Source organism: Girardinichthys multiradiatus, chromosome 23, assembly GCF_021462225.1.
Source record: "Girardinichthys multiradiatus isolate DD_20200921_A chromosome 23, DD_fGirMul_XY1, whole genome shotgun sequence".
NCBI lineage: Eukaryota > Metazoa > Chordata > Actinopteri > Cyprinodontiformes > Goodeidae > Girardinichthys > Girardinichthys multiradiatus.
In genome coordinates, this window is record NC_061815.1 from 38197758 (window position 1) to 38223509 (window position 25752).

General features: G+C 39.2%; 1 protein-coding gene across 1 annotated transcript in view; it reads left to right on the forward strand.

Moving 5' to 3' along the window:
* tnmd (tenomodulin) overlaps positions 1 to 24610 on the forward strand; it is a 103257-nt gene extending 78647 nt beyond the window's left edge. Inside the window, exons 4-7 of the mRNA XM_047354033.1 lie at positions 4344 to 4451; positions 13601 to 13760; positions 17222 to 17316; positions 23492 to 24610. Coding sequence (XP_047209989.1) covers positions 4344 to 4451; positions 13601 to 13760; positions 17222 to 17316; positions 23492 to 23701 — 573 coding nt within the window. The 3' untranslated portion in view covers positions 23702 to 24610. The remainder of the gene's footprint in view (positions 1 to 4343; positions 4452 to 13600; positions 13761 to 17221; positions 17317 to 23491) is intronic.
* Positions 24611 to 25752: the final 1142 nt, after the last annotated feature.

Genomic DNA, 25752 nt, shown 5'->3' on the forward strand with positions numbered 1-25752 from the left:
CGGATGTTCGTGATTGAGTGCAACATCCGGAGAGTGGGAGACGGTCTAGATGTAACAGTAAAAGAACGATCAACCCGAAAAATGTAGTCCAATTTCTTTATATTTGATGCATCATTTTTAATGTAAAATATCTAAGAATGGTTTATTTACAGGCAACCCTGGTAAGGAAGTGTAAAAGACCATCTCTCTTGCTCTCGGTGGAAGACACACACGTTTTCTCTCCCTCTGTCCCTGCTGATCCCTGCTTCTGCTTTTTGTCTGTATTTTTCTCAGAGCCTCGCTTTGCATATCCTCCAAACTTTTAAATTATGAACTCTCAACGTAATTGATAAAAAAAAAAATTTTCCTACGGGAAGACAGGGTAAAGGAGACCCTCTTGTCCAGACGGGACTTTCTTCTCTGGATACACAATGGATTCTTGGCAGCAGTGGAAGATTGTGTGCCTGACTACGATGTCGGTCGAGGACATAGAAAATGTGTACATATTTGGACTTTTGATAACAGAAATTCTGCTTTTTGGAGTTGGTTACCTGGCTTATCGAGTGATTCGCAAAACGTGGGCGGCTGTTCAAAGCACTCCAAAGCTGCCTGCGATGTTAGATGAAGTCTGTAGAGCGATCAACACTCAGACTGGAATGTTAAGAGAGCAGAATCGCAAGCTGGACACGATTCTTGAACAGAATTGCAGCCTGGCAGTGGTTGGACTCAGAGGTTAAAGGATATAATGTTGGAGAAGATATACGCTCGAGATCTGCAGAAAGTACCAGAAATTTGGCTATTTGGATTTGCAATTGAGACATACCAGTAATACTCTTAAGGTAGTTGGAAATTCACAACTGCCTGAACCACAACATTTATTGTTTTTCTAAATCTGGCTCCCCAATGTGGCCTTGGCAACTTCTGCTAACAGGCTATCGACAAAATATCTCCTGGATGTTATATAAACATGACGCTCTTCTCCAGCATTCCCCTACCAGCTGTGTGCTGATAGGACTATGCAGCTAATTGATAAAACTTCCACCTCTCTCCTCAAGGACAATGGCGCTTCTATCAGTGTTGACAGTCTAATTCTTGTAAACACACTCAGACTTATATATATTCGCACCCTCAAGATTCCACCGTACCCTTGCTAAATCTTTACTTACCCTGCTGAGGTTTTTTGTACTGTTTCAGACTCTATTCTGAGCAGAATATAGAGAATATGATTTTTTTTTCCTCCTATCTTACTTTACCTAAATGTGTAATTTCATTACTTTTCATAGATTTTCAGATTTCACAGAAGGATTACCAGCAAAAGCCAATTATTAGTAGTATTTCATTACTTTTTCATATATTTTTTGTTTTATCAGAAGGATTACCAGCGAAAACCAAATAGTATTAGTAATTTGGACTTTAGCTGCTCTTACACCAATGACCCAGTTTTCTTAATTAGACAACAATGGACTGTTATTACTTAGTTCAACTTCAGTACCAGTAAAAGCAATCTATTACTAGCACCTGAAAATGTGGATTATAGCTGTTTTGTACCAGTGACTCAGCTTCACTAGTTAGAATTCAGTGGAATGATGAGACTATCAATATTATCATCTTCTTTCAGCATAAGATGCTTTATTATTAAGAGTGGCTTGGAACCAATTTCTACCAGTAAACCCAGAAGGATTATTAATTATTATTACTCCCAAGGATTATAAGTGTCATTTGATTTGTTTTTCTGTATCTGTTTTTATTATTGTATTGTAATTGTTCTTCCTCATGTACAGCGCTTTGAATGTCTTGTTACTGAAAAGCGCTATATAAATAAACTTACCATCCCTTACCTTACCTTAAATGTGTCTTTCATTGCTCCTACCCTTAACTTGAGTACATTTATTTTGGAATTCCCATGTTAAGAAGTCATTATTTTTAATTAATCCACCAGTGGCAGACTGCTTTGTACAGCCATTTTGCCAAATGGGAGAGCACTTAGTCTTCTGTTATATTTCATTAGGTTGGAGCCCAGAGATAGAGGGATCTTTGACCATTGCTCATTACACAATCTCTTTAGATCATCCAGAATCATTGGTGCTTTCTTATGCTTTACTTTCTCAGAGCACCCCACAGATTTTTTATAGGATTTAGGTCTGGAGACTGGGATGACCAAGGAGGAAGGTTGATGAATCAGGTTGATTTGGCCATATGTTTTAGGTCATTTGTTTCTGTTAAAAGACTTCATGATGCTGCACTGTACAGCAAGGTTCCCAGGCCCTTTGGAAGAAAAATAGGCACACTGATACAGATCCTCCACCGTAGGTAACAGTGGACATGTCCTTTTATTACACTCCAAACCCACATGGGGCGTGTTTTGTTGAAAAGTTCAGTCTAAATCTTAAATGACAAAACTAAATAGTTTCAGTTGAAGTCTGAGGGAGTTGATGAAACTTTGAAGTTTACGTTTGTGATGGTGGGACGGAAAAATACTTTTTTTGTTGCATCACTCTAAAACAAGAGTTTATGGAGATCTTTGGATACTATTCTCTGTTCCTGTTCTCCGACAATGATGCTTTGATTGAGATTTTTATCTCTCCTACTATTCTTCTTAATGTGTGTGGGGCCAAAATAAATGTGGCTGCTTGTCGAGCCTGTTGGCCAGAGGCTAAATGAAATGAGCCTTTGTGCCACATCATATTTATACCCCAAGAAAACATAAAACAATAGATTACTAATTAGAAGTTCGCAGAAACCCTGTTATAACTTGGAAAAGGAAAAAATGAATAAAATAATTATTCAGTTACATTTATTTTAAATGATTGCGAGGAAACCCAATAATTGGGCCACTGGTGAGTTTGTTAAAAACAGTCATTTCTTAAATGAGAATTCTTTATACTCCTGAATAAATGAGCTGAAATTAAAAGGTTGGATTTTAGAAAGGTTCTACATTTTTCCTTTTGTAATGAAGAATAAATTTAGTTTAAGACTTTTTGTACATTTTTACTTGTGTGCAAGTAAATTTGTCTGCGTCTGTCCTAAATTAGGATATTTTGCTACCAAAGTATCCACCGAACTAATACCTCCTGACGCAACTTCAACTCTGATTGAACTGAAAATCACAGACCGACAGTAACATGATATGAAAGGCTTGGAGCATGCACGTGCAAATATTTCAGCACCGTCTATTAAAATGAAATCACTTTTCCATTTCTCTTGTCTGTGTTAATGTGTCTTTCTTCATTTTCTGCTTGACCAAGCCTGGTAATCATTGTATCTCATCACGACGTTGCTCTCTTTCCTTCTGCTGCAGCTCACCAACACAGCCGACCCAAATTAAACAAAGACTCATCACAATAAAGCCCGGCATAAACATCATGCTTTCCTGCCTGAGACCATTATTGGCCCATTCTTTTTCCTGCAGAGATGAAAATCTCTTGCAGAAGATTATGACAGCTATCACTGTATGTTGTGTCCCTTGCAGCTGGTATCTAGTTTTTAGAGTGGCAATGCAGCAGAAAATGGAAAAAGGTTAGAATTATGGTCAAATGGTCAAGGTAACGGGTTCATAGGAGATGTCATAACACTCGTGTTACTGTAATTAAATTTAGATTGAATCAAGTCCATTATCGTGCTCCGGTAAATGCAAATTTCACTTCATACAATTTTAAACAGTCTGAGACAATTTTAAACAGTCTTAGATGTAGATCAAGCTGTCTGTTCTAATACAGGAAGCTGAGAGAGCCGCCATGCTCTGCAAGAGAAAAAAAAATAAAATGGGATACAGATTGAGCCCCGGAAAGTCTTATTGTGGCTGAATATCTTAGATAACACAGAAAAGCGGTGAGCGAAAATCAACAGATCTTTGTTTGAGGCTGTGTGTCAGACTGAATGGAGCCACAGTCCACACAGTGGAGGATCATCATTGGAGCTGAAGAGAGCATCTCCACACTCGACTGCGCAGATTAAGAGAGTGACAGGGACCTATGACTGGCTAATTCAGTGGGAGCACTCTCTGTAGAAAACACTTCATTCTCAACAATGTCACTTGGCTCTCCGGTGTGATATATCCTGCCACGAAGTATTATGCAGCAACGGTGGAACACCCCCTGCTTTTCTTTTTACTTCATGCACCTTTGAAGAAAGCGCAGCGTTGTGAAGGTCCAAGCAGTCATCAATTTTATATAAGAAAAAGGAGTTCAAAACACACCTCTTCTCACTCATTAGGTTTAACTTTAACAACTTTGGCCATCAGTAAAAAGCAGTTTTAAAACGAACGCCCCAGTTCTTACAGCACATCCACATCACAGACGGGCCGATGAATGATACATATATCTGAATTTTTGAGTGTTTCTTCATTTCTCTTTCCTTTTCAAAAGGGGATCACTGGGATACGGTTTGCCGAACATCAGAGATGCTACATCAGGACCCAAACGAAGAAACTACCCACGACGGCCGAGGCGAAGGCTGAGGACAGAGAAAGGATGGTATAGTATGCCTTCACATTCTCCTTTATGCACCTTTCTGAATCTCTGCAGCCCTGCAGGAGGCTGCCATGCATATTGTCAGGAGATAACCAGAGCTGAGCTAAAATCCTCAGCCTGTCCATCTCATTCTATCTCCTCTTCCCTCTCACTGAGGAATAAGCAGGGGTTTGTGGTGCCTGTGAAACAGCTAACCACAAACCCTTTGCCTCTTTGTGGCTTACATCAAATGGTGCTTGCTGTCAATCTTGAGCCAACATAAATTTTTAATTATCTCCTCCAAAGGCTCTATCCAAATAGCCTAAAGGGGGAAGGGTTGCTGGAGAGGTCTGAGTGAGAGGTAAACCATTAAAATGGTATTTTTAAGTAATGCTTTTTTTTTGTAGAATTCGCAAGGCTCCCCTTCTCCAAGTTTATGGTGATTCATTTTAGTTATCAGGCTTCTTAAAGTTGAATATGAACTTCAGAACAAGGAGTGCAAAAAAAAAATTCAGTCAATCAAAATTCCCATTTTTCAGTGTCACAGTGAAATTCAGCGAGTGGGCCACATGTTCAAAGAGAAAATCCTTTTCTCAAACGTCTCAACTCCTAGCATGCCCTCATTTACATTTCAGATTTCAGCTAAGAAGAAGTGGCTGGCAAATGTCTGACGCTCCCCACTCACCACTTTATCTGAAAAAAAAAAACAGAGTAAGCCAATTGTCAGTCCAGCTTTAGTTTTTAACTTTAAGAACACAAGCTGTTACACCAAAAAACACAGTTTTTTCTTTTGTTCCTCTCATCTTCATATTGTCTGATCCACGTTTACAGATACTAATTGCCCAGGCAGCACCATATGTCCGTGCCATCTTTGTCTTCTTTTGGGAAGCCTAATTGGCTCAATTCGTAGCTCCGACGTGAAGCATGAAAGGACAGCAAAGTGACTTGGGCTCATACTAGTATTAATGGACACCCTTATATTTAATGATTCAAAAGGCTATTTAAGTTTTGTTTTACTTTAATTTGCTCTCACTGGTGCAACCTTGCCTTTAGAAAGCAAAGAGCTGGCAGGAATTCGCAAGGCATGCCTTTACTTTTACCAATCAGATTTTGTTATCACTAACATATCTATTAAAGCATTTCAAGAACAACCTAATTACAGATTACCTTATTTTTTTTTAAACATTCAGCAATTTGTAGAGCACGTGTTCAGATCAACCTAATATACGTAATTTACTCATGCAGGACGCCAAAGATCTTTTTTAAAAGACCTTCAAGAAATCCCTTAGACAATGGTGTCCAAAGTCAGTACTCAAAGGCTAATGTCCATGTTGTAGATTATGCCCTGATTCAACACATCCAGATCAAATTAGTGGTACATTAGCAGACATATGTCAAGTGAGCAGGTAATTGAACCATTTGAATCACTTGTGTTGGAGCAGGGACACATCTACACCTGCATCCCACCGGCCCTTGAGGACTTGAGTTGGACACCTCTGCTCTGATTAATGTAATGTTAGAAGCTGGTTGCAGATACCACAGTAAATTACAAAAAATTATTTAAAAAATATTTGTTGCTAATTATAAACAAGGTGCTGAATGAAAGCAGTGTGATGTTTCCAAGTTGTTTTCAGTATCTGAAGCACCTAATTGGAGTCCTGAACCGATTTCACAGATTCCACAAGAGACAATTGTGTCTCCAGCCACATGGTGTTTCTAGTGTTTTTGCAGCCCGTCTGCCGAATGCTTGTTAATCTACCAGATGTGCTGTGGTATCTTTTAGAAACTACTTGACACCACAATGTGCTAATAGGCACAACTGTTCGCAATCTTTGTGCATTTGATTGAAAGTCTCAGAGGAACACAATGAAGAGTGAGGTAATTTTTTCAGTATGACATGAAGCAATTTGTGGCATAATTTCATTTAGGCCATCAATCTCTCCAATGTCTTTTGCTCATCTGAGATCGGGTCATCGAGGTAGGGTAACCCAGACGTCCTTTCCCGAGCAACACTCTCCAGCTCATTCTGGGGGATCCCAATGTGCTCAAAGGCCAGAGGGAAAATATATCCCCCCAGCAGGTTCTGAGTCTGTCCCAGTGTCTCCTTTAAGTAGAATGCGGCTAGCAAAACTTCAACATATGGCGTACATGAACTCCCAAATATTATTTCCGTCTCCAGCTCCGTTCTGCAACCACTTGTGAACAAGACACCTACATGCTTCAATTCCTCTGCTTAAGGCAGAGACTGACCTCAACGCTAAGACCCCAAACCAGAGACCCTCTTCACCATGACCACGCATTGAGATTCTACTCACAGGGAACAAGCTGTACTTTTTGCCAAACATTTGGACACAGCTCTTGCTTTTGGTGTACAAGAAGCAAATCGTCCTTAAAAGCAACCCAGGAACCCCATTCTTTGATGATCCCCCACCCCCACAAATAACCCAAACTTCCTGAGTCCAGCATGGAAGCATGTCACTGATTACTAAAGAAATATTTATCAAACTGATTATACAATGCTGTGAAAAAGTACTTGCTACTAATAAGTGGTCATGTCACCTGTGACAGAAGCAACTTGTATCAAGTGTTTGAAATAATTTACGAGTCTTACATCACTGTGGAGAAGTTTTGGTCCATCCTGACGTTTGACTAGGCTGGTCCAAAACCTTCATTGTTTTTTTCTTCTTCATTCAGAAGTGGACTTGCTGTTGCCCTTTGGATTTTTATCCTGCTGCATGACCTAATTTTACTAAAACTTCGGTAATGAACTGATTACTATATTGACCTTCCGGACTTTAAAGATCAGAATTCATGATTCCATCATTGTTTCATTAATTAATCAAGTCCTCCAGGTCCCTAAGTAGCAAAGCAGACCCAAATCATCACACTACTACCACCACGCTTGACTGTCAGAATGCTGTTCTTTTTCTGAAATGCTGTGTTAGTTTGCCGTCTAATGTAACAAGACGCACACCTTCCAAAAAGTTCAACTTTTGTCTTGTCAGTCCACAAAATATTTTCCTAAAAGTCATGGAAATTATCAAAATATTTTTGGTCAATGTGCGATGGGCATTTGTGCAGTGCAGCCATTGCTTTTCTCCATTTATGGATAATGGCTCTCACTGGTGTTTGCTAAAACTGTCATTGTAACCCTTTCCAGATGTCACGGAGTGACATTTTTGGACTTTGTTTGTGGCTTTGTGTTTGTTTACCATTTGCTTAGATTTTTCTATTTTGGTTTTTGTATCATGTATTCTTTTCTCCCTCTTCCGCCTCCTAGTGTTTACTTCTTAAGTTCTTTTATGGTTGTTTTCTTATTACTTTGTATGGTTTATTATTATTATTATTATTATTATTATTGTAATTATTATAGTTCTTGGTCTTCCCTGGATTCTCTAGTTTTATTTCTCTTTAGTATCTTTTTGTTTAATTGTGTTTTATTATTTGTTCCTTTGCACTCTTCTTGTTTACTAGCTTATTTTCTGTTTCCTTTCCAGTTAATTCAGTCAGTGTGGTTAGGTTTGTTTACTTGTGTATTCAGGTTTTCTTTATGGGTTCTTTGTTTGTTCTCAGGTTGTTATTGTTGTTCCTATGTTCCCTCTAGTTTCTCTGTTTACTTTAGTCATGATTATTCTAGTTTTCTTATTCCCCATTTGATTATTTATCTTTGTCTATAGGTTTGCTTGGTCTGTGTTTCTGTTTATTGTTTATTAGTTACTTTGCCCGTCCTCAGCCTCTGTATTTGTTTCACCTGGTCCTTCTGCTTCCCTGCCTCCTTGTCACACCTGTTCCCTGTTTTCTCTGATTACCTGCCCTTTGTTATCCCTCAGTATATTAGTTGGTTTTGTGTCATTGTTTGTTGCTGGTTCTTGTGTATGTCATACCCCATTCTCAACCCACATATTCGTGATGAGTTTTTTCCATGTGCCTGCAAAACCTCTTGTAAATTTTTGGATCAGGACTTTGTTTGTATCTGCAGTGCCTTGTTTGGTTTCTTTTGAAAACCTCTGGAAATAAAGCTAAAACCTTTTACAACATGCTGCTGCCCAGCTCTTGTCTGCACTTTGGTCTGCCCGCAAACCCTTTCATGACACCAGATTGCTGATGTCAATCACTTTGCTTCTCATCGGCTCTCCATCCTATAGACTTGAAACCTGGCTTAGAGCTCATCTGTTTAGCTGTGTTTCTCTCATGGATAAAGCCACTAAATGAGCGTCTTCCACCATTAACTTTGTACTTTTCTTTAACATAGAAAGTACTCCTGAATCAGTGCTTCTATGTCTTTATTTTGTGTGTATGCTCTGTCATCTCAAACCCCCAGTCTGTCATGGTGGATGGCCGTACACACTGAGTCTGGTTCTGCTTGTTTTCCTTTTAACGGAGAGTTTTTCTTTGCGCTGATGTTACATGGTTGCTCAGCATGAGGGATGCCTTGTGTCATTGACTGAAAACAGTCAAAATCCAATGCAAGCAACAGTCACTGTTGCTACATGCTCATTCAGGAGGACTGGGTGAGCATGGGAGTCACTGCTGGATAGAACACTTTTTAACCAATTTGAATAATAAACTGATCTTGACTGCATTGTTTGATAACTTGGACCAATTTGGATTAAAATTTGACTTTTTTTGTAAAGTGCCTTGAAACATTTGCCCTGAATTGGCACTATGTGAATTAATTGAATTTAATTGTTAATTTTCCTCAGATAGGGCAGGATGTGTTGCTTTTTGACCTCTTGTACCCTTCTTCATGTTGTCGGGCAGGTTCTGTTTGAGCAATTTCTTGATTCTACGGGTCTGGCAGTAATCAGTTCTGAGGGTAACCAGTGAAACTGAAGTCAGCCTTCAAAAAAATGTGGTTAATCATAGTTAATTCATGACTTAACAAGAGCGGTGATAACAATTTCATATAGGGGCAGGTTGGTTTGGATTAATTCAATCATCATTTAAAATCTGCATTTTATATTTCCCTGCATTATTTATGTCTAACGTGAAAATTATTTGATCTGAACATTTAAATGTGACAAAAAAACGGAAACAGAAGAAACCTGTAAGGGGGAAATAAAGTGCAGCTAAAGTCACATAATTAATACAATAGGGGCTCCTAAAATGTGGAATTAAGGCACTAACCTTACTATCATGTCCTGTACCTTATAAATGCTGTACATTATATCTCTTTATATCCATGTTTTTACTATGACGTCTTTCTTCCCATTGTTCATGTTTACTGCATACTGTATCTAAAACACCAGGAAGTTCTGTTTAAATAGCTACAATGTGCTGTTATACAACTGAAACCCGGTCAATATTGAGGATAGGACATATTCAGGTAATAAACAGTGACTCTAGTCTGTCCTCACACACGCAGCAGCACCCCTAATCTGTCCTCTGTGAGCATCCACCCACACGTGACCCTGCAAAAGATCAACATAAGTTCCTCCTCTAGTGTTGAAGTACACAGCACACAGGGGTTAAATCTAAGCGGTAATGGCTCCCAGCTTAACCCCACCACAGGGTTTCAAGAAAAAAAGGGCTCAGAGGAACAGCAGCAAGCTTAGGAGCTGATGTGAAAAACAAAAGCGAAAACTGTAGGAAAAACTGCAAGCCGCTGATAAGGAAATACAGCCCATGTGGAGGGGGAACCAGGTGACAAATGCAAATTGTTCCTCAGGTTTTTTCTTCCCTTTTCAATTTTCCTTCTCAATGAAATGTCTGAGGGAGTAATCCCTGAGCTTCCTCCTAGTTCCCCCAGTCTGAGTCAGAAATCTCCAACTCCCTCCCTCACAGTCTTTAACATTGTCAGTAGATGTTGTTTGGTCCATTAAACAGCTTCTTAATATGGATGACTAACGCTCACCCAGCGACCCCAAACCTCCCACTCAGACAACAACTGCAAACAGAGAAAACAATGTGCAGAGAAACAACAACACTGCAGAGGATGTAAATACATCAAAGTCACGCAATGTATTGTGTGAATGGTCTCATAATATTCTACATAAAGTCAGTGAATGGATAGGGACAGTTAGGGAAACATTTGTACTACTTGTGCTGCTGTAAAATCACAATAAACAGAAAATTTAACAGCAAAGCTAATCTAAAATTGGTTTTAATCTGCATTTGGTTGACAGCTAATAAATAATGCAACCCAGAAGGCTTAATATTCATGTTTTTGCTCTTTAAAAATATCAGAGGTTGTTGTAATGATTGTATAATAAGGTGGTTTAATAAAGTGTGTTTGAAGTTGAAATACTGTCAGTGGCAATATTAGTAAAGAGCCCAAGGATTTTATTGTTTTGTCAGGAGGCCAAGTTATAGCAATTTAAAAAACTAATCAATATATACTGTATGTACAATTTTGACAAAAAATTAACATCAGCCTTAATGGTGAGCTCAGAAAAAATACTTGTACCTCAGAAAGCATATAAAATCTATGTTTTCTGTGTCTGGCTTGAAGGAAATGCAAGTTTGTGGGCTCGAATGGTAGATATAGAAGGGACTTACCGCAGGTAATTTGTGTTTAATTTTATAGCAACACCTTATAAAGCAAAATGTATTACTCTTTGCAGTTTCTGAACATATGCAACCAAGGTTTGAAAGTCTCCATGCAGTATTTCTTCTTCACGGAGACCGCATGCTGCATGCATTTAGAGGAAAAGTCACTCACATTTATGTTTATTTATGTAAATTACAGCCAGGATAAAAAGGGGTAAAAATTCCCAAAGACTAGAACAGTTTGTGACACACAGTTTGTGTGAAATATTAACCATCTTCTGAAAGCTTGTGTTGCTGGTGCATAAGAAGAAAAAACAGGAAAAAATAACCTGTGGTGTTGCTAAAAATAAATTGACAAAACAATGTGTAAAAACCTTTTGCGGCTAGTCTGTACATGGCATCTCAGTGCAATGACAACAATCTCTAAATAAGATGTGCTGCATGCATGTAGTTCAAAACTCAACCACATTTTATTTATATTTATGAAAACTACAGCCAGGACAAGAAAACGTTCTCAAGGACCAGTGCTGTTTGTGACACAGTCGGACTGAAATATTTACTGCTGTGCTGCTGCACATAAATTGACAACACAGTTTTTAAAAAACCTATTGGGATTTTATATCCAGAATACAATTATTATGCTTGTATAACATTGCAAAAGATTTTACTCCTCATCCAGAAATTAATAATTATAAATCAAATAACTCATTTTCTGGAGTGGAGAACTACAACCTCACACAAAAATAATGCAAATAGGTGATAACCTGCTGCACCCTAATGGGCATGCCTAGCATTGTATTAGTGCTATTTGCTTTGTAAATAAGATGATGAAAAACAGCAGACTATGGGAGCAAATGATGTTCTGACGGATCCCTTTATGCTCCTTAAAATAATTTGTCTAAAAAAACTTCACATACTAACTAACTAGATAAAAAAAACTCAACTGTGTTGGGTTTGGCACGTGACAGCTCTTGGGTATGGTGAGAAAATCTTTGTTGATCACTGGCAAGCAACACCGCTTTAAACAATGTGTCATGTCGACAGGCTTTTCCCCCCTTGGGACACAGTGGCATGAGAGTGTAAATTTGTTAACTACAGCACAACTGGTTTATAATTAAGTTGTGCACTGTTGGAGAAAAGCATACATGCTTGAGGAGCGGGCTGCTGGAAAACAAATTACCATCATTTCCCAGGTCCAATACATAATAAAATGTTGCTTGTGTCTTAATAATATATCATTTGTCAATAGCAAAATGGAAAAGCCTTTCAGAAGTGAGTACAAACTGGCAGTCTGTAATCATGTTGTCTTTGTGCTTGTCAACTGGCATTTAGAAATCCATGCCCCATGCTAAAATACTGACCTTTACCACTTCCCCCCGGGTGCCCTCTCTCTCTCTCTCTTTCTCTCTCTCCTACAAGTTATTGGAGTCATTTCTTAACTGTAAAGTCAAAGTCTTGTTGTGAGCCCCGTGCCCTGACCTCCATTTACTTTCTAGTGAAGACTCACTTGGCTTCAGTGGTTAAGAGGTCTAATTAGAGAGTGCTGTTTTTGTTCCCAGAGTTTGATTTTAATTTCTACTGCTCAGCACCGGACCACCATCTCTGTTGTAGTACCACCATCACCCTGCAGCACATGCCTGTCCTTGGAGTTATGATTAGTGTTCTGGTCGGTGCTTTAAAGCGAAAGAGAGTGTATCGAGAGCATGGATGAACACCTCCCGCACTCAAACATGACCTCTGACATGCCAGAATTTGCTTTAACTGAGATTTTTATTTTTTATTTTTACTACTGACAAACAAAAAGAAGCTCAGAGGGTGAAGTTCTAATTCAAATGAGAGTGACAGCGGCTAACATGAGGGGGGGGGGGGCCGGACCCGGTATAAATGATTCCCACTCCTGCTATTGCCCCAGGATTCTACATCAAGCTTAACTAATGTGCAATTAAGCTGCAGACTGGAAGAAAATCACCTTGTAAAAACATTTGTCAAGTGAACTGTTTTTCTGTTCTGGGCGGCTAATTAACAAGGGAATGGGAAGAGAGGGGTTGGTATGTGTGTGTATTTACATATACATGAAGAAAATAAATATCTGCACTGTTAGGGGAGAGCATTACTAAGTCCCCTTCATATGTCTCTATTAGACAACACTGACATGCAGTCCCTATCATTAAGCAATAATAGTTTACTTTACAGCTCATGAACTACAGTATCAACAAATTAAGCCCTCTGATGGTGGTGAGTGCCAAGTGAAGAAAGGGGGGGGAGGAATTGGAGAGAGGTGGTGGAAGGAGAATGCAAGGCTTTATTGTGTCTGTCACATTAAACGACATTGGAACCACTCTCGGAGTAATGAAGACCACTTCTAAAGTCATTTAAAAGTCAAATCATCACTCTCTGTGAATTTCAATGATGTATAACAGAAAGATGCATGCCAGGGGCTTGAGAGGAGGGTGAGAGTTGAGGCAGGGAAATGGGTGTCAGGAGTCAGGAGGTTGCTCATCTCTCTGAAGACACAAAGGTGGTTGATGGAAATACAAGGCTGAAAGTGCTCGAGGGAGAAGAGTGCAAATGCAGGACAGAGGCGTGTGTGGGGCCCGTGAGTTTTAGTAGAGGCCAAGATGCTTTTTAATGTGTTTGTGTAATATATGCATGACTGTGAGTGTCTGTGCGGTCTTGTCCGGCAGGTTGACGAGTTCGAGGCCATGGATATGAAGGTGGAGGACTCCCAAGTGTGGGTTCCTGCCGAGGAGCCCATCGTTAACCCGGACTTCCTGCTTGACTCCAAGATCTGGGAGATTTGCCAGCAGCTGCCTATCCACTGGATCCATCCCTCCCCCATGACTGGTGAGAGCAGGGGGCATATTTGCCTCTAAATGTAGACTATTAAGACTCTAGCTGGAGGGCATCCCCACAGGCCATGTGGAGGCCCATGGAGGCAACTTGATTTACCAAATATATGAGCAGCTTGTTCAGGCTGCTCTTTGTATGTCAGCAGGGTTTAGAGACTGAAGGACTGTGGCAAAAGGAGAAGTCAGATCCTTAAGAAAAGCAGCAGAACCAGAGGGACATAATACAAGAGGATGTCATATTGTATCACCAAAGTTGCCCAACTAAAATTCTAATTTGTTTATAATATACAGCTGAAACCAGATGTTTATTATGAAGGGTCAAAGTAACAAAAATTCACCTGAAATGAATTGAAGGAGTGAAATACTGAACATGGTAAAATTGAGTGTCGTATAAACCAACATGTGATTAATTTCGCCTCTGTGAAAATTAGAATCCGTGAATTTGGAGGTCATTAAAATGATAACATGGTAAATATTAATATTATAAATATTAAGGTTATCAGTTTTAACGTTGCCTGTTTTCATTCACTGCTTTGATTTTAGCACCTACATTTTTACCACTTCAGCTTAATCATTTATCATGTTCTCAGTGTAATTTTTGTTACTTTCAGCAGATTGGAATACGGCAGCAGCCAGCGAGATAGTGGAGTTTTGAGTCCGTGACCCACAATTTCCCATAATTCATTGCGATTCGAATTGGATTGGTCGAGCTCGGGCAGCAATGACGAACGATGGTGAATAAAAATTGCGAATAAAAATGCAAATAATACGCTTTCTGTGACGCAAAATACACTTTTAATGTGTTTTTTGGCAAGAATGTAGGTTTGTTGAACTCAAATATCTGGTTTATTAAGATTCCACTTAAAAAGAGGTTCGCCTCGGCAGCTGTCAACCAACTAAGCAGCATTCCTTCCCTCTTCCGGAGAAGGCGCCTGATTCCCGGCTAATCGTGTCAAAGAGAGATGGGGTGGAGAGTCTGGAGACTCAACCTGGGCGCTCTTCGCTTGTGACTCCCCGTAGCTCCACCTCGTGTACAACATATCACTACCGTAGTATTGAAAATACATGCGAATGGCTCTGGACTACATATACTCTGCTAACGTGCCGGGGCTGCTGCCGTATTTAAGTTATAGAAGTTACAAAATGATAAAACTGAAGTGGTAAAAATGGAGGTGCTAAAATCAAGGGAGTGAATGAAAACATGCCATTTTAAATTTGATAACCTTAATGTTTATAACATTAATATTTACCATGTTATTTTAATGACCTCCAAATTCACAGATTCTAAATTTCAGAGAGGAGAAATTAATCACATTTTGGTTTTTACGACTCTTCATTTTACCATGTTCAGTATTTCACATCTTCAGATCATTTCAAGTTCATTTTTGTTATTTTGACCCTTCATAGTGTACAAACACTATAAAAGAAGTGACATAATAATTTTTTTCTCACTGTCCGGCATTAAATCACACTAAGCTTTTCCGATTTTAGGTCCGTTAGGATTACCAAAATTATTTCTAAATGCTAAATGTCAGAATAAGGACAGCGACATACACAAATATCACTTTGCCTTTAAAACAATTTGAAAACGCTCCAGTGAAGATGGAGCGTTTTCCAGTGAAGATCACTGGAGACACATCTGTGGATGAATTTTAAGACAACAATTCAAATGTTTTGTTGCAAAATGTTTGTATCAACCTCAGAAAGTAAGCAAAAGATCGTGTAAAGACGCTGGCTGGAGCTGGTAAGAAAGGCTCAGTGAAACGAGCCCTATGTCGACTTGACTAAAAGGTCACTCAAAGACGAAGGAGTCACAAAGCAACAATGCATTTGTAGACTTTAAACGACTGCCATTGCACTCAGTGACAAAAACCTTAATTACTGGTAAATTTTCCTGTGGTCTAAAATTAAAGGGTTCGGCCATAATGCTCATTGCGACTTTTGGAGAAATAAGGTTGACAATAACAACCCCAAGAACACCAACCCAACTAACTGGTGCACTTAAAATAGATGGCATCATGGGGAAATAACGTTTTGTGGAAATCTTGAAGCAACATCTTAAGACATCAGCAGGAAGAACCTGAGCATACTGCCAAATTAATTACAAAGTGACTAAAGTGCAATACAGTCCTTGTTTTGGAGAGGCCATCACAAAGTCCTGATCACGAAAACGTTATAGAAAAAGTGTTCCAAACAGGAACATCTATGTTAAAAATAAATAAGATCTTAAGAATAAGCGGTAGAAAATGACTGACTGACTGATCTTAAGAGACCTGCCGCAACTCCAGTCTGATCATCCTAGAATCACAATTAAATCAAACGAGCAATTTTATTTTTGCATGAGATCAAAAACAAAGAATAATTGTTAAAGGATATAAGGTGGTTACAACCTACAGCTTTATCTCACACACAGTTAAAAAACAGTGAGATATAAAACAATGTGATAACATTAAAGTAGATGCTTGCAGGGATCAAGATGAATTGGCAGATCTTCGTATTGAGTTTCAGCTCCTTGTGTTAACGTCAGCCTCATATCTCTGGTTGAGTCTAAAACATTTACACTCTCAAGTCAGCGTGAAGCAGCAGATAGACACGGTTTTAACTAGCAGCTTCACATTGTGGAAGCCTTAACTGCTGAGAAGATTGCTGTTTTGATAAACACCCCAAAAAATAATGATTTAAAAAACATGAATATTCACCTGATGATTAGACATTTGTCTTCATGAGTCTTTCTAATCTAAGACCGCAGGGAGTGGGATTAACATGTTTGCCGACAGGGTTGGCACATTAGCTGCCGACGTGATGTTAATATTTATTGAACAGGAGAGTATCTGACAGCAACTATCATGTTTTCCTGAAAACAGATGATTAAGATGATTAAGACACTGAACATAAATTTAAATTCTCACTTGGATTTAACCCTGGACTTTGACTGGGCCATTCTAACACATGAACTAAACCATTCCACTGTAGATCTGACTGTATGTTTAGGGTCATTGTCCTACTGCAAGGTGAACCTCCCCTCCAGTCTTAAGTCTTTTGGAGCCTCTAACAGGTTGTCATTCAGAATTTACACAGAGGTGGACTCTGAAGCCATTTGGTTGCACTGGATTTTATTTAGGGGAATTAATGAAAAGGGGGCTTAAAATTTGCATTACTTTATTGTTGGATCAACCTGCCCTGCTACATTCAGTCTTTTTCCATTTGGTTTTTGTGAGACAGGAATTTTTTCTAACATCCTGTAAAATGTGATGTTAAATTAGAATCTCCGTGTTAGTACAACAGGAACAGTATTGTTTAACACAAAAACAAACAAAAAAAAGCCTGGGATGAATCTGAACACATTTCACTTGTTAATTACAAGAAGCCACAGGGAGAACAGGGTATAATTTTTATCTTTCTCATTTCACTTTCAAACAACAGAAACTCAGGTGCTTATCTCCTTACGTCTTGCAGATGATGAGGCCCAGGATGTGGATACGCCTGATGCAGAGGTCACAGGTCAGCGTTTCACCCGGGACGTCCTGGACCACGTTCCTGTGAATGATTACGTAAGTAGGGGACCCTCCCCTCCCCTTCTTCTCTGCCAGAGATCCCACCACAAAATACAGTGAGCTTCTTCAATCAGACCCAGCTCTGCCCTGACTCTTTCTGCATATAAATTGCTCACTAATTGATGTTAAAACTGACTTTGTGCACCAGAGGGCATAGCAATTGCTCTATATATCTGTTTAAGCAAGGGTAGTTCATTGAAGACTCCCTTAATGTCTCCCCATTAATTGAGAGGAATATCCAGCCTTTCAAAGGCGGCAACTTGTGCCTTACAGCGGCCAGTTAGTGCCTATTTTTTCCCTCCTCAGTCAGTGGACATCTCTGCACAGAGAAGCCTTCCCAAGGTCACTCATTACTGCAAAGATAAGTTGCACTTATTAGTAATGTTTTAATTATCAAAGCACATAAAACGAATGCAGAGGCCAAGTGCCGTGTTTTTGGATGCTACAAATAAAACTCTCATAACACTATGATTAATTATCAGAGGCTCTGAGGGAAACTCACACCAAACAGTTTATTACACCACAGTGACAAAAGCCAACTGCACCCTCACATTAAAGATGGAGGAGAAAGGATATGCACAGATATGTTTAGCACTTACAGGTGAGTTGTCACTTCAAGTAACTTCAAGGATAATGAGTCAGTCTTGCTCTCCTCCTCAGAAATGGAGAGAAATGGAGGGAGATGTGCAGAGAAATGAGATGTCCTGTAATGTTGACATTTATCAGGCACATCCCAGAGGCACCTTAACTTTTCTCTCCCGTTCATCCCAGCCTTTCTGAGCTACCTCTGTCTTTTCCCTGATTGTCCATGACATAAGATGCAGCACCGTGCAATTAAAACATACCAGGGGATGAAAAACTCTGCGCTTCCTTTGAAATGTTTTGCTGCTATCAGCTGAGCAATGCACACCATTGCAATCCATTCCAGCAGCAAATCCAGACCGCTGTTTGTGGGTCTGCTGATAACAAAAGCCTTTGTGGCCACACGGAGGGCAAGCAGCAGTCTGTAATTGGGAGTCTGAGCTCTCGGTCATGTCAGTGAGATGCCACATGTGAGCCAAGCCGCATTTATTTTTATTTATTATTTTTCATTCTGCGCTCATGTAAATGTGCACACACACACACACACAGGCAGCTGGTTGCTTTCTTCTGTCACACAATAAAACATGAGTTCAGCTCATTTGCATTTCACAGACCTGGAATCGGGTGCCACTCCGGTCCACAGAGCACACTCACAAAGCAGGATAATCGGCTGAGTCCTTGTGGCAGAGCCTAACAGATATATGTAGCTGAACTTTGCCCAGCTGCCCTGTCAGAGTGCAGGGTGTCTCTGAGGTGGCCCTGGAAATTTCAGACTAAATAACTGGCTTCCCTGACAAGCCTGTAGAGTTGGCACCACTGTGCTTGATCCAAATGGTTAAATAGAGCTTCTGATATGAGTTGACCATATGCATTAATAGATATTCATGGTCGCTGTGTGTTTCTGGCATGGCATATGTAGGTTATTGAACTTACTATATCTATAGCAACTGCATTGTCTTGCAAAGGTACAAGTTACATGAACATTTCTGCATTTTGTCACATTTCAACCACAAATTCAGTGCATGTTACTGAAACAAAACAAATATTGAATAATAATTAAGAAAAAATAAAAAAATCATAATATCCCTCTACACGTTTAGCAGATTACATTTTTTCCCATTATTCTTTGCAAAATTGTTTGAGCATATTGGATAAAAAATGTCTTCAACATCTGTTTTTATGTCTTGCCAAAGAATCTTTGATTCAGATCAGGACTTTGACTGGGCCATTCTAACACATGGATATACATTGATCTAAACTATTCCATTACAGCTCTGGCTACATGTTCAGGGTAGATTTCCCCTTGGAAGCTGAACCCTTGCCCTAGTATTGGGTCTTTTGTAGCCTCTGACAGGCTGTCCTCCGGGATTGACCTGTATTTAGCTCCATCCATCTTCCCATCACCTCTGACCAGCTTCCATGCCGTTCCTGAAGCACAGCATGATGCTGCCACCACCATGTTTTACTGTTCATACCCACAGCAAATTGATTATTTTAAAAAGTTTTGTTCTGATTTAAAATCAGACCAGCATCTCTCAAAAGATAATAAGACAATGTGAAAGTAATGTCAATTTCAAAGAAAATAATCTTTTCTATTTACCAAAAATGGCATATCAAATTTGATTTACTCTTGTGAATAATCAATGGAAAAACATTACTGTCATTTCAAAAATTAAACCTTTCTTATAAATGCGGAGCATCTTTTTGTATGTTTCCACTGATATGTTGATTATTTATCTTTGGTGAGGAGCGCCAAGTCTTTGAGGTTGGAAGGCCTCCTTGTCATCACCCTGATGTTTGTCTCCCTAAATAGGTTCTCTACCAGATTCATGTCCGGACTCTGGCTAGGCCACTCCAAGCTGTTAATATTACTTACAGTCAGAAGTGGCCACACTTTATGGAGAACACAAATAATAGCTGTCATCTTCTTGCTATTTAGGTTAGTTCTGAAGGCAACTGGTTGCACTGAATTTTATTTAGGGGTATCAGATTAAAGGGGGCAGAATATAAATACACACCACACTTTTATCTGCAAAAACATTTGAAAGTCATGTATCATTAGCCTTCTACTTCACATTTATGCTCAAAACAGACTGAAGTATGTAGTTGAAGCGCGTGAAAATGTAGAAAAGTTCAAGGGCCTGTAGGTGCCACATTCAGTGTGATGCATGCCAGAGGTGTACAAATCTGAAGGAATTGAAAAGCATCAGCTATTTGTGCTTCCAGAGGAATCTTTACCCTGAACCTAAAGCTCCTTATCACTCTGAGTGAGCTGAAAAACATGACTGCGCTACTGAATTACTGTACATCCCTTCTCACTGTCATTCCACTCCACTGTAAAGAACAGAGAGATGAAAATCCGAGGTCAGGTCTCACAGCAACACATTTGAAATGTTGCTCGTACCTGGAATTAAAGAAAGAAGGCTTATTGAATATAAAGCGGGATGTGCACGGTTGAAGTGTTATCGCTCCTGTTTTGATCACAAAATGAATGTGATGAGCTGTGCGCTGAGATTTAATAACACATCCAGGCATGTGCTTCAAGCTCATGAAGAGCGGTGATCAGGGTCTGTGAAATAATACCAATAAGTGTGGAGATTAGAGGAGTCATGCTTTGATTCATTACATCTCATTGAATGACTGACACAGTTTTCTACTCTGCTAACTCATTCACATCTAGTGTCTCATATTATGCATGGAGGTGTGTGTGTGTGTGTGTGTGTGTGTGTGTGTGTGTGTGTGTGTGTGTGTGTGTGTGTGTGTGTGTGTGAGGTCGGGTGTGATGAAATCAGATGCAGCGAGGGGGTAATGGCTTTTACTCTTCATTAATGCAGCTTGTTTGTGAGTGACTGTCTCAGATTTCCCAAGGTGAACTATTCTTATCACCTCAGCTTCCCACAGAGACAGCAACTCAAAGCAGAAGTGATTAATATGTAGGCTGCGTTTTAAAAGGATAGCTCTGATTAATTCTCTTTAAGCTACAATGCTGCCCATTGGCTGTTTGTGTTGATAAATGTCATTTGAATAAAATATTTCCTTCATTTTTCTGATCCGGAGTACTAAACTTCGTTACATCCCAGTTCGGGCTGCGAGCAGCAGATAAGATTATCGTTGGTCCATTGACAGCTTTCGTGTTGTTTCCATAACAGATTGTTGCCTGGAAGCTGATGACCTGAAACCCGACTGGAACAATGAATCATTAAAAGCCTACCTGAGCTTGTCATAGTCATAAATCAAACCTAGCTATGCTCGATGTGTATCTGTCCCACCATTTCTATGTGTTTTAAATATGTCTCGTGAGTGTGTAATGTTGCCCACTTTATCAAAGCTCCCATCAGATGCATGACAGACTTCCCCATTGGTCTGGTGTTTAGCAACTTCACTGAAGCGACTGTGCATTGCAAAACTACTCATACCCCTTAAGCTTTTTCAAATTTTGAAATATTACAACCACAAACATCAATGTATATTATTGGGATTCTATCTGATAGACCATCAAAAAGAACTGCATAATAGGAAGGATAAGGACAGTTTTACAAATAAAATCTGAAAAGTGTGTAATGCATTTGTACTCACATGTCCAGAGTAAATATTTCATAGAACCAGATTCTGCTACAGTTACAGCTGATACTCTTTTGAATATGTCAAATGTGATGGTGAGCTTCTTCAAACATATATTTTCAAGTTTTCCCACAGATTCTCAATTTGATTTATGTCTGGACTTTGACTGGGCCATTCTAACACATGGATATACATTGATGGTATTTTTAGGATTGCTATCCTCGTAGAAGATATACCTCTACCCATGTTTGAAGTAACTTTGCGACTATAACTGGGTTTATTTCAGGATTGTCCTGTATTTAGTTCCGTCCATTTTTCCATCAACTCTGTCTAGCTTTCCTGCTGAAGAAACACATCCCCCCAGCATGATGCTGTCACCACTATGTTTCATAGTGTGTTCAGAGGAGTTAGGGAGTTTTAACTTTTCTGAATGTAGGCTGAAAAGTTTGATTTTGGTCTCTCCTTCCTTCACATTTGTCCTGTGTTTCCTAGTTTGCTTGTGGCAAACTGCAAAGTGATTTTCTTGTTTTTCTCCACATGAGTTCAACAAAACCAGATTTGAATTATTAAAAGCTGTTGACAGATTCTTGGTTTTATTTAGAGGTATCGAGGTAGCGTAAAATCCTAATAAAATGCATTGACATTCAGGGTTGTAATGTGACAAATTCTGGAAAACTTCAAGGGATAAGAATACATTTGCAAGGCACTGTAGCAGCCTAACAATTAAACAAAAACAAAGGAGGATTTACTGCTCTGTGACTTGCAGAGTACATTCAAGAAATCCCTTTATATCTGAGGTGGTAGGGGACTGACAGGACTTCTTCCCTCAGGGTTAAATATTTCCACCACATTTTCTATTCCCAAACAGTGGATGTGTTTTGTTCTACATGACTGTGCATAGCTGAGTCATTGCAAGCGTTTGCGCACCGGTTCGTTGCAAATTTGGAGGCCGCGTCTCGGGATCCGAGGAGATTAACAAGACTGCGCCAGATTGTCTCCAGGGATTCATTTACTAAAAGAGATTGAAATGTGGTCAAATGAATACTGAGGGAATTTTGCTACCTCATCCCGTGTGTTGCCAGTTAAGTGCCACTTCTCTGAACCCCCATTCTGAGCTGTTCTTGATCAGAGGCATGGCGCTCAGCCCAAAGAGTCAATGGGGGCATGAACCACGCAGCACAATGGAAAAATCCAAGGGCCATTAATTCTGCCCAATTTACCTTTCGTTTGGGTTTCATTTGGCCCCTCTATAAATTCAGAGGCAGCCAGCAAGAGCAAATGAAAGAATCCTTCTTAGGCGATCATTACTCTGCTAATTGCTTTAGGAATGTGCCATGCACTTAAAGTCAAGGTCAGGAGGAGGGCACTGAGAAGTGAGGAGCTCTAATTTGAATACTCTGCTGGAGGAGGGGCAGCCATTTTAGTGCAGTCTGTGCCCCATTTGAGGGAGCTAAGAGGTCAAAGATGAAAGAAATAGCATAATTATGTTAGTAACTAGCAAGAGTCCCTTTAACAGAAGATTGTGCTGGTTGAGAGGTTATGAAGGCTGGATGCACTGTCAGTCAATTTACCTCAGTTATAATAGAAAGGTCAAGGGTATTATCAAATTTTTTGCTCCTGAAGCTTGATTCAAACCTGTGCACTCTCGCAGCTCTTGATCTCCTCATTTGTCCCATTAGACATGACACAACTTTGCATTTTCACACACATTAGCTCTGATCTTTTGACTCTTGTTTGGCTTCTACGTACATTCTCCTGACCTGGAACCAAAAGCAGCCTCATCAATTCCCGTCAGCCACTCTACTTCTGCTTCCACATCTCCTGCCATTGCCTCTGGAAGACTGGTATTTGTCCTGTGTGTGTGTATGTGTGTGTGTGTGGTGTGTGTGTGTGTGTGTGTGTGTGTGTGTGTGTGTGTGTGTGTGTGTGTGTGTGTGTGTGTGTGTGTGTGTGTGTGTGTGTGTGTGTGTCTATGTGTATGTGTGTGTGTGTGTGTTTCTAACCCTGCTCTCTTCTGTGTCCTCTGCAGAGGGAAGTCGGAATCGAGCTGGATAGCCGTCTAGATGACCGCGGCTTCTGCTGCCAGCACTGCCGGCGCGGCTATCACTACTGCCGCCGCTACTTCGAGCCCCTAGGCGGCTTCAACCCATGGCCGTATTACTACCAAGGAGGCCGGGTCATCTGTCAGGTTGTGATGCCATGCAACTGGTGGATCGCTCGCATGTTGGGGAGAATCTAATGTGGGTTTGGGAGCTGATTGGGAATTAAATTGTTTCAGTAGGTGATACTCTTTAAAAAGAGTATTTATTATCCATTGATTACATTCTCAAAGGCATCGTTAACTGTCTCATGTTATATACTGGCAAATAAAAACAAAGTATGTCTTTTCTTTTTCTTTTTTGAAATACTCTCAATTTGACTTTGTCATGTTCTAGTAAATCTGTTTGCACATGTACAGTGCATTACAGGCACGTGCAAACTTCTCTGATTGGTGCTATTATTCTAAACATTTAACCAAACCTTTCTATCTACTACCACAAGAATGCAAACCGTAGTTAGCAAAAACTTTCAAGTTGTAAAGCACCTTTTTATGTATTTTGTAAATGGACAGTTTTGATTATTTGAAGTTATACTCCGTAATAGTTTCCTTACATTTAGTGAACAGGTGTTGTCTCACAGTAGGTTTAATGACAACTAAGGAAATCCTTAGAGAGATGGATGCCAAACACAGATAAATTACTGTAAGTTATTTTGCGGCTACTGATTTTGTTCCAGTCGCTGGATTTCCTAAACTTTTATCTCGAAAATTGCTTCTTATTTGGGATTGACAGTTTCGAGAATGCAGATTGACAACACTCAGAATTAGGTTGTAACCATTTGTTTTACGTCTTTTATCAAATGAAAGTGAGCAGAATACTTTTTATATGCTTTAAGTTAATATTTTTGTATTTTACATGCTTTTTTTAACCTGACCAAAAAACTATGGTGTCCATGTCGAAAGTGCTGCAAATACTATGGGTGGGGTTGCATGCTACTCTTGAAGCTTCTTAACACAATTTTTAAACTTGATTCTAACTGTTAAGATTTAACAAATTGTAATTTTTTTATCTTTATTTCAGAATTTTATTAAAAGGTATCCTTCCCATGATGTTCTCTGTTGCTATTTTTACTTATGAATCAACGGCTATTAAAGAACAATGAAGTCATTGAAATGTGTTCTGACATCTAAAAAAGCTAGAAAATTTAACAAAGGACATCAACTGAAAGTTTAATAGCAAAATCTCTGCCAAATTGTCTAAAGCAACTATGTATAAATATAAATTTTGCACATTATATGATATACCTTCTGTTTTGAGTTACAGCTTGTCCCTTTGTAATATAAACCAAGGGAAAGTTAGGATTTTAAAATGCCTAACATACATACCACATGCATGATATTTATATTATTTGAAAGGTCCTCATTTCTAATGCAAAAAAAATATTAGTTTTTGCATACAACACTTGTAAATTTGTTATGTACAAGTGTTGTATGACATAATGTTATGTTAGCAGTGATTAACTGTTTACACTTCAACAACAGACTGTTAAGTTTGTTGTTGTTTTTCACCTGAACCATGTGTGTGTTACTATGTCAACAATTTTAATGCCCTGTTTTAGATTATATTATCAATTTAAAACAACTCAAACTAAAAATGTCCATATCTGCAAGATAAAATATTATATTAGAGTATATTGACTTTCTGTAATTTTGTTGTATATAGGGTGCTTGGACCTAAACAAAGCACAGAGCCTACCATCTTTAATGTTATTGCACAACTAACAGCCCGACGCAAAATCCATGTTTCAGTGGACCAGGGAAAGTTTAGTGTAGTAACACCTGTATCGGGTGGTCACTAGGCTTTGGGTTGTGTAAAGAATGCTGGAGCCACTGTGGGGTAAAATTTCATTCATTCATGACACACAGTAATAACAAAAACTTTACTTCCCCCTAGATTTTTTTAGCACACAACTATAAAAAACATAACATAGCATAAATTAATTAAAACACATAGATCAAAGTCAAAGTAAATCTCAGCTAAACAATTTAATATACATGGGGGGGACCCCAGAAAAAGTCCACACAAAGACAACAAAACAGAAGTTCTGTGGTACTAAAATAATTTGGCGTAATTATAATACAAAGTATTAAAAAAAAGAATATAATAAAAGATACGAGTCAATTAACCTTGTTGCACTCGGTCATTGTTCGGGTAAGAAAAGAGCTATCTCTTTAAGCTCCATCCACAAGCT